The sequence below is a fragment of the Furipterus horrens genome, unplaced genomic scaffold (genome assembly GCF_987537825.1).
Source record: "Furipterus horrens unplaced genomic scaffold, mFurHor1.1.pri manual_scaffold_10, whole genome shotgun sequence".
Lineage (NCBI taxonomy): Eukaryota > Metazoa > Chordata > Mammalia > Chiroptera > Furipteridae > Furipterus > Furipterus horrens.
The window spans coordinates 100,495,192-100,505,320 of NW_028327180.1; the positions used below are offsets into that span (position 1 = coordinate 100,495,192).

The 10,129-nt window shown below is 48.5% G+C and overlaps 1 protein-coding gene across 1 annotated transcript; it reads right to left on the minus strand.

The window, feature by feature from the left end:
• Nucleotides 1–1,011: 1,011 nt before the first annotated feature.
• LOC150001076 (uncharacterized) lies at nucleotides 1,012–5,496 on the minus strand. Its single transcript, XM_090290271.1, is given in 3 exon segments — nucleotides 1,012–1,885; nucleotides 1,888–2,032; nucleotides 5,227–5,496. Coding segments are annotated over 3 exon segments (1,236 nt in total). The 3' UTR covers nucleotides 1,012–1,064.
• Between the last annotated feature and the right edge of the window lie 4,633 nt (nucleotides 5,497–10,129).

Consider the following 10,129-nt stretch of genomic DNA (forward strand, 5'->3'; position numbering starts at 1 on the left):
CAAAGAAGCAGACTTTTCTCTAGCCACCCCCTCTTCACTATATGCACAGATTTTGAAATTTCTAAGTTTATTTAAGTGCCAGCGCTCTGCCCGCTGCGGCCCAAAGCCTTGCTACTCATCGCCCTAGAGTCTTGGACACCAGGGTTTTGGGTAAACAAAGTTAAGCCCACAGAGCAGCGACAGCACCAATTCCCACACTTTGTGGTTTTCAGTTCCCTCCACCGAGCTGGCACCCGGAACTTCCCGTATTTTCTTGCAGCTGAACAATGCATTGAAAAGCATGTTATGTTATCGTTCATCGTTCCCAGCTCTGCTCAGTAAGACGGTTTTCCCTGCAGACAGTCCACCAGATGGCGGAAAAAGGGACTCCTGAGCTTACACGTGTCATACAAACATAACTGATACACCAGCTGACTGGGAGCTGGTCAGATGTCGTGGCCAAGGGGCTTCTGTGATGCTTCCCAGTAAACCCACAAAAAGCCCCAAATGGTATGGGGCACAGTGTGGGGACCTCTGGTTTAACAATATTCAACTCACATTGTTCCAGTTGTAACATATATTACAAAGACAAAAGGCTGTGATTTAGTGTGGAAGGTCTGGGTAGACGTCATTCTATATATTATGGTGTATATGTGCACAAATTTCCAATTATATTCCGTTACCAATGCAGTTCAAAAATAAATAAAACTCTTTTCTGTAGTATCCTCAGCAACATAACCCCTGTGAGCTATGGGACTGTCCTAATGCTTATAAGGTCTGTTGCTTAATGGTTTAATTTATTCACACACATCAAAGCTCAGTATTCGCAGTTAATATAGGTACAGATACACTTTATAATTAGGCCTATTCTATAAAAATATATCCCTCTAGAGCATCATCGCCATCCTAGCATTAGTTTTAAGAGAACAGACTTTTCCTGAGTCTCTAAACGGAGTCACCTTGGGGTGAATCTCTGCACACAGTGAGTGACGGCGGCCTTCTTGCTGAAGGGTTTCCCACAGGCAGACTATCCACAGGTCTCCCCTCCTAGATGTGCGGAGGCTTCCTGATGAAACCCTCTGCCTTCACCCGTACTGCTTCTCCCTCGTGTGGATTCTGTGATGTCTGGTGAGGTTGGCCTTCTGGGAGAAGGTTTTCCCGCAGTCGGAATGCTCATAGGGCTTCTTCCCCACGTGCGTTCTCTTGTGGGTGATCAGGCACGAGGTCTGGGAGAAGGTTTTGCCACACTCGCCGCCGCACGCGTGGGGCCTCTCTCCCGTGTGGGTCCTCTGGTGGACGATGAGGCACGGCTTGCGGGAGAAAGACTTCCCACACTGCTCGTGGCCATAGGGCCTCTCCTCTGTGTGGGACCGGCGGTGTTCCATGAGACGTGACATGTGGGACTCCGAGCACTTGTGAGGCTTCTCGCCACCCACAGCCGCCTCGGGCACGGAGAGGCTGGTCTTGCAGGGGAGCGTTTTGGCACAGTTGCTGTTTCCCCCGGGCTTCTCGGCCATGTGACTTTTCTGACATTTGCGGAGGCAAACCTCCTCCCTGGGGCCGCCCCCTGCCCCCTGCCCCCTGCCCGGCGCGGCCATGGGCGTCTCGCCTCTGCGGAGGCTACAACGCGGAAGGAGTTCTGCCTTGCGGGAAAGGCCTTCCCTGCATTTGGTACCTTCGTGGGCTTTCTCCCTGCCATCGGTTCCTTGATCAGCATGAAGGGCTGGATCATCGCTAGCAGCTTTTTGACACTGGTTACATTCACGTGGTGGCTCACCAGAAGGTGGAGTGTTGAGCTTAGAACAGAGAAGTAAGTTCCCCTGTCCATTACGCTCAAATCTCCTTCTGGCCAGGCGAGCGTGAGGCCTGATGCGCACGTCACGTTGCAAACTCCCTGCACAGAGTCACATTTCTGGACCTGTTGTCTTGAAGGAACAAGGCCTGTGTCCTGACTGGTGTCTCGTTCATTTGTGTTACATTCATGGTGCCCTTTTTTGGTCAAATCTTTCTTGTCAAGGAACACCACCGGCCTCCGAGGTTTGTCTGGCTGTTCCTGTGGTCCGTCCACTTGGGCAGCAACTTACAAGACTTCCGCTCGGGGAACAGAAAGACACACACCTGCTACTCTTGTCAGGCTTGTGTCACAGAACTAAATTACTTCAGAAATGTTTGGAAGGAGGGTTCATTTTGGGGTTTCAAATCAAGCTGCCCAGGTTCAATAATACTAATCCTACTGCAAACACGTCCTGGCCCCTTGGCTTTTGGAAAGAAATGAGATACCGGACACAGGGATAAAACATTTACAACGGATAAAAGTAGCTTTGCTGTTAGCAAGTCTGACCCAGCACGTGGAAGAGTGAAGACAGGCACAGACAGCGTGAGAGCAAGAGAGACGGTGAAGGTGGAGTTCGGGCACCAATACCCCGAGGAGCCAGCTCGCTGGGCGGGTGGGGGTGGGGGGGCCTGGTCCGCAGCACTGGCTGGCTTCCGTGGTGAAAACAGGCCACCCAAGGAGCAACACATGCGTGGTCATTTAAAACCTGCCTGCCCACGTCAGGTCCCCAGTTGGGGGCGCAAGTGAGAGGCAACCACACAGTGATGTTTCTCTCCCTCTCTTTCTCCCTTCCCTCTCTCTAAAAACAAATAAATAAGTAAATTATTAAAAATAAAAAAATAAATAAAACCTGCCTGCCTTGCCCATCCCCTGAAACTGCACACATTAGCAGGCAGCCACAGGTCAAATAAGCCATGTGGCTACAACCACCCAAGAGGCTCTGACCCAGAGACGCCTGGGGTTCTATTGTCCTCCCTCAGGGAAGTGGCCTCTGGGCCCCAGCCTCTGGGGGACACCCTCTCCCTTGCATGAGCTTCTACATGCTCCTGTCACCTCATGGTTACGTCTTTTCCATAATCAGTCCTGAAATCCCTTCAATCTCCCCCATAAAAATGTGGTAAAATGTTAGTATTTGGGGAATTGACATGAAAGGCATTCAGGAATTCTTTGTACTATTCTTTGAAAGCATTATTAACACCAATAATTGGTTTTATTTATAACTAATAAAATAGACTAATTTCAGGCATGATTGATCAAGAAAACATGAGAAGGCAAATATATACAATATTTAGAAGAAGATAATTTCAGTAGAGGTATTTTTAACTTATTACACAGTACTATAAATGGGATGTCTTAAACCTGAAATTAAATTGGACAACTTTCTAGAAAAATGTAAATTGCAAAAACTGACGAAGCAACAGAAAACTAAATAAAAAGATGAAATGGATCCATACTCAAAAATATACCCATCAAAGGAACACAATCAAATCCTGTTCAAGATTTTTGCAACATGCATAAGGCAAAATGGATTTCTATCTAGACTATATGAAAAGATACTAAAGATAAATGAGAAAAAGACAATCCTGAAGAGATACAGGCAAAAGTAATAAACACAAAACAACCACATGTATCGTTTACAGCTATATTCATACCTAGTAAGTAAATAAAAAGAAGGATGCATAGCAATTTCAGAACTTGTGACCCTGTGACAGGAAGATGGAATAGTTACTAATAGACTTTATTTAAAAAAGAATTATGAATTTTAATAAGGAAAACCTGTAATAAGACCAAAGTTCAAGTCATAATGGAAAAAAATTGATACGCTTGGCCTTGTCAAGATTTAAAATCATAGTTCCAGTTTCATTTTCCTTCCGGCTCAAGTCCGTCTCATCTTGAACAAAAAAGCACCCAAGACAGACAAATCCATCATCTCTGCATCGCCTCTCACCCTCCGCGAAGGCATACAGTCTACACTAACCTGTCCCCGCTGCCTCCCCTCACCCAGCTGCAAACTGAGGTGCTCACGCGGCCCCACCTTCGCTCATCAGGCAGGGCAGCCGCATCGTCACTAGTCTGAGGCACAGGCCCCTACTCACTGTTCTCCTGACCTTAGCTCAGCCATCGCCAAGCCTACTGGTTGCTGGGATATTCTGACCCGAAGACAAATATAACTGCGCCACGGCCTTGCTTCAAACAATTCGGGCACCAGCAGGACCCAGACCACACCCCCTAATAACCTACCATACTTGGCTCCCCGAGCCACCTCCAGCCTTACCTCCCAGGTGTCCTCCGTGGTGCCAAATGCAGTGCCACCCGCTCATTGTGTGCCTCTTACTTCTGCATTCGCGGTTCCCTCCTCCTGGAACATCCCTGGGTCCCCTTTCACCTACACAGACCTTCCTTTCTTTAAGTCTGATCTTTCCTCACGCCTTTCCTGGCAGGCACTGACCTCTGTACCCGTGTCCGCTCATCCAGCAATGATAACCATCAGGGCACCCATACTTGGGAGCCGTTTTCTGTTCACGGGACCCACATCTCGATGGGACCCAGTGCTTCCCTGGGACTCTGACCCAGACGCTTAATACAGGTTTGTCAGTTGGAGACAGACACTTGTCAACCCCTGGAATAACAACCATTCCACAGCCTTCCTTCATTGTCCTCACAGTTCAGAGCCCGCCGTTGGCTGCGACGTAGGGTCCACAGCAGTGAGGGGGGCTGGAGAGAGGGAGTCTTTCCTCAGCGGTCCCTCCTGCCCTAAGGAGCCTTGGCCGGCCACCTGAGCGGAGTTCAGGGTCCTGGATGGGCAGACAAGCTCGGGGTCAAGGGATGGAAACAAGTCCACCATTGGGAAAGATGAGTGACCATTCGCGGGGGAGAGCTGATCCCCAGCTCACCCAGCTAAGGCTGTCCCTGAGTCTCCTGCAGATGGCGAACTCCTACGTGGCCGAACTGCGGGAGGACAGAAGCAGTCTGCCTGCGCCCCCCACCCCAAACCAGACAGGAACCCCGGCTCTATGCAGAAGACGTCAGACGCAGCCGCCCACGGGACCCCGCAAGGAGCACCCTTCCCAGTGCGCAGCCTGCCACACGTGTCCACTCTACAGCCTGGCGCAGAGGCCACCGCCAATCCGAGGTGCAACGGGAGCCTCAGAACCCACCAGGACCCAGGTGTTGGCCATCCGAGACCAGCCTGGGGGGTCCGGAAGGGCTCAGATCACACTCGGAGCCCTCCCAGCACTGCGTAGGCACCCCTGAACTTGGGTAGAACTACAACTCCCAGGAGCCTCCGCGCGAGGCCCTTCCGCTAAGCCGTGAGGCACTTCCTGCCACGGCGGAGGCAGTTGTGGCAGCGGGCGTAGAAGTGGGCACGGCCACGTGAACTGGACAGGAGACCTCCCAACACTGCGTAGTACTCCCGGACTGGGGCGGAACCGCAACTCCCAGGACCCTCGGCGCGACGCGCTCCGGATAAGCCGCGAGGCACTTCCTGCCACGGCGGAGGCAGTTGTGGCAGCGGACGTGGTGGTGGGCGCGGCGCCATTGACTGCCCGGCAGAGCCTCACGGTGGCGCGCGTGTAGACGGGTAGGTGGCCCATGAGCGCACGCAGTTCCACTTGGTTGCGGCGTGGCAGTCGCCCTGGCGGTTTCCCACCAGGTCTGATCTGCCCACAGCCCTGCACCATCGGGGGCGAGGTGGGGGTGGGGGTGGGGGCGATTTATGACTGCGCAAGCCATGTGAGTCCAAGCCGGGCCTGGCTGAGGCCTCATCCCCGAACGGCTACTGCCTAAAGGGACTTCCTTTTTTTAAAGGCCTACCCTTCGGTCCTCATGATAATCCCCCAAATAGGTAACGTTATCCCCATTTCGCAGATGAAGGATCGGAGGCAACCTTTCTCAACGTTGTCACTGTGAAGGAATCCTTGGAATAATTCTCACGTCTAAAGGAGCCCTGCCTCAATGTTATCTCTGCGAGTCATGATAGAAGAAGGCGACTGTGAGGTTACACCTCTGAGATACTGAAGATACACATGGACAATGGCCAGACCGTATTTAGAAGCACGACTCGGACCTAACCCGGAACCAACCCCTCGGCTACAATAAACAGCCCAGGAAACCAGATGGCCATCCTCAGAAGAGTCCAGAAAGCTAAATAGTGACTTCTTCGTTTTTATTTATTTATTTTAAGAGAGAGAGGAGGAAGAAAGATACATCGGTTGCCTCTCGCTCGCCCCCAGCCAGGGACCTGGCCCGCATCCCAGGCATGTGCCCTGACTGGGAATTGGACTGGTGACCTTTAAGTCTGCAGGCAGGTACGCAACTGGGAATTGGACTGGTGACCTTTAAGTCTGCAGGCAGGTACGCAATCACTGAGCCACACCAGCCAGGGCTAAACAGTAACTTCTGTAACAGTTGGCCACAAGTCGTGGGGGCTTGATCAATAACTGATAGCTTCCCAGACCTTTTTCCCCCCTTCTAAGCTAGAATCAACCAGAAAAAGTCAAATAGTTACCCCTCACCAAAAATTTCTCTAGACTTTTGTCACATGCTGCTGGGGAGATGGGAGAGGCAAAATTGCCCCAAGTTACATACCATTGGTTTAATCAGTCAAGTAGTTTCTGTGAACTGAACCAGGAGTTGCAGCCTTATCAGATAGACATTTAGAAAATGAACGACTTGAATCCGGAGTATGTGGCTTGCAAGGCAGAACCTGCTTTCCTTCACTCATAGTTGAAGCCTGAACCACCATCCGTAGGAACTGGTGCGGTTCCTGCAGCACCTGCTTTTGGAGAGCTAGACTTGGCATCCCTGAAGCAACTATAAAATGGGGTTTAGCACTCATGCTTGTGAGAAATATTGTCCTAGACAGTAGCTCCAAATCGCAGGTTCAGCCTCAAATCTCTTCTCCAGTATGGAATCTTACCCAGAAGTAAAGCAGCCCTATATGTTCAATCAATAATAATTTAACAAGTAGCCAATGATAGCATAGTTAAAATAGCATAATGCAGGCTATATAAAAGTCCCATATTTCAATAATGTGAACACTTGGTATCATCAAATTTCAACTAGGGAATCGATGTTCCATAAAGAAATCTCCTCTTTCTAGAAAAATTTAAATAACTAAATTTCTTATTCTTTAAAGACTCTGTCCTGCCCTGGCCGGTGTGGCTTAGTTGGTTTGAGCATTGTCCTGTGAACCAAAAGTCTGTGGGTTTGCTTTCCGGTCAGGGCACATGTCTAGGTGGCAGGTTCTATTCCCAGTTGGGGCGCGTTTGGGAGGTGACCAATCAGTGCTCCCCCCCCCTCACCCTCTCTCTCCCTCTCTGTCCCTCTCTTTTCCCCTTTCTCTTTCTAAAAGCAATGAAAAACTATTCTTGGGTAAGGATTAAAAAAAATTCTGCACAGCCTCACTGTGGGTTTCAGGTGCCTAAGTAGAATCTGCCTTCCTTCTTCTGGAGTCTGCGCTGTCTTCCATTAAAACTAATGTTTCCTTAGGCATCTTCAGGGGCAGATGAACTCTCCCTAAAGCTGTTGTGTTTTCATTTATCCAAAATCCCACCCAGCCAACTAGATGTCTAAAATTACACAGCAGATGGAAGGAGCTTAGAAGTCACTGCTCCAGCCACACAATCAACTGAGAGCCAGACAAACTGAAAAATCAACAACCCTTCGATCCAGCAGGGAAAGCCGCTGCCCTCAAATGGGCGAGAATCACCACTTAACAGAGGAGACACCTCCGCATGGACCAGTCCAGAGTAGGAAACCCTGGACTGGCATTGATAAAAGTACTGGAGACTCAGTGTGGACAAGTGTGAGGGTCAAAATCTCCAGGGAGGTCCCCACACTTTTGTGAGTTTTACCTCTAGGAGCTCGACAGGAAAGACAAATCTCATGCTTCCGTTTGAAATACACCAGAGCATTCTGTTCTTAACAAGCAAGGGCTGCCCTGAGGAGGAGCTACTTAACCAAGGCCTACCCGACTGGGGTTTTATCAGAGCCTAACTGACTTGGGGAAGGGAAATGCCAACTCCTGTGCACCCCCATTAGACTGCGCCACTGACGGGAGGTGGGGGAGGACTGAGGAACCTTCTGAGCCCACAGTCTGGAGGCACGCAGGCTCCTCAATGGACTATTTGAACACTTCTGTCCCCCGCACGTTGCTGAAGGTCCCCTTACAGCAGGTTTTGTTTTGGTTTTTAACCAGTACAAGCAGGTCCTCAGACAACATTATTTCATTCAATGTCATTTAGGTGTAACATTGACGAGATGCCATAGGAACTTAATTCTTGTTATATCAGCTAGCCCATGGGAAAGCTGGTTTCTGATAGTTGTCCTGCTTCAAGGCCGAGACCTACCGGCTCTGGTAAGTGAGGACCTAGTGTACAGCAAACAATCCCAAGGCAGACAACACGCCGGACAGGACTGGACAAGCATCAGCGCGACAGTCGGGTATGGCAGGAATGTGGGGATTGCCAGACCAGGAATTTTTCCCAACGGCGATTGATATGCTGAGGGCTTTCATGGGCGGAGCGGACAACAAGCAAGAACAGAGGGACAATGGAAGGCGAGGGATGGAAAATCCTAAGAACGAGTCAGAAAGAAACACGAGAGATCAAAACTGCTGGAACAGATACGGAGAATGTCTTTGATGGGCTCCACAGACGGGACACACTGAGGGAAGGCTCCCTGTGCTTGATAACATCTTAGGAGGAACCCCCAAACTGAGAAACAAAGAGGGAAGAAAACACCGAAACACAGAACGAGCCAAATGATTAGCATCCGAATATATGCCTACTGCCTACAAATCGATAAACGACACGTAACCCCTATCAAAGTGTATAAACGGCACGAACAAATCATTTGGCCTGCAGACAGTAGTGTACTGGTGCCGGGGTTGGAAGGCTGATGCAGTAGTCCTGGGAGCACCAGTTAGGGTGGTAGGAGTCAAAGCTCTAAGATAGGGCTGGGTATTTAAATATAATATGTAATATACAGAATATAGTGAGAGGTTGCACACCGAAAAGAAATCTTCAGCTTTGCTTATGAAACATTAATGCAAAAATCTTAAATATTAGAAAGTAGAATCCAATTTTTAAGTATATTTTATTGATTATGCTGTTACAGTTGACTCAATTTTTTCCCTTTGCCCCCCTCCACTTGGTACCCCCCTTCCCCCAGCAATCCCACCCCTTTAGTTCATGTCCACGGATCATGCATGTAAGTTCTTTGGCTTCACCCTTTCCTACACTATTCTTAGCATCCCCCTGTCTATTAAGTTCCTACCAGTTATGCTTCTTAATCCCTGCACCATTTCCCCATGTCTCCCTCTTCCCCGTCCACACCGATAACCCTCCACATGATCCCCATACCTATGATAGCATGCTATTTTTTAAGTGAAACATTGTAATCAAGTGGATTTGCCATCAGGGCTGTAAGCGTCGGTCGATGCTGAGGAAATCACTAATAGATACATTAACGGGACCGAGGAGAATAATTGTATGACCACTTTCGGAGAAGCAGAAGAGGCATGATGAAACGAGCACCCAGTCGTGATTTTTAAAAATGCTACATAAGGTAGAAATTAATGGATACTTTCTGAGTGTGAAAAATATATAACGGACTTCATCCCAAAAGTCAGGACCAACCTTAGTGAGAGAACACTAGGAGCTTTGCCACTCAAGTAAGGCGACTAATGCCCTACCGGAGTTATTCCACAGCAGCGCCACAGAAGAGAGCAAATCAGGGCAAGGAAGGAGCCAGAACTGGGTCCTTTCAGCTGACGTTTATGTTTCTACAATATGCAAAAGAGTCCATGGAAATACTACCACAAAATAACAGAATTTTGTCAAAGAAGCAGGTTATAAAATCACACAAAAATCTGTCCAAGCAAAAGCCATTTAAAAGCTATAATGGAAGGAAAAAGATGTAGTGAAAGAGAGGACCCAATTTGTAATAAAAAATATGTACGTAGCATAATTTTTTTTTTTTTACACACAATCTTAAAATGCCTAACATCCATATTAAAACAACTGTAAAAATACTTTTGAAAGACAGAAACGGAGACTTGGACAAATGAAAAGACATGTCACACTCTTGGGTAGAAAGACTTAATTTCATGAAAATGTCTATCCTCCTTAGGTTAGTCTATAAATTTAAAATTATCTCAGTAAAAATACCATGTGTCTTCTTCCCCTGGAATTAAAAACAAGTTTATTATAATATGGAAAGGAACGAATAAGAATAGTTAGATAATGCTGGAAGTGCAGCCAGATTCCAGTATATGAGAACTCACACGCAGGTCCCATTAAGACAGGACCT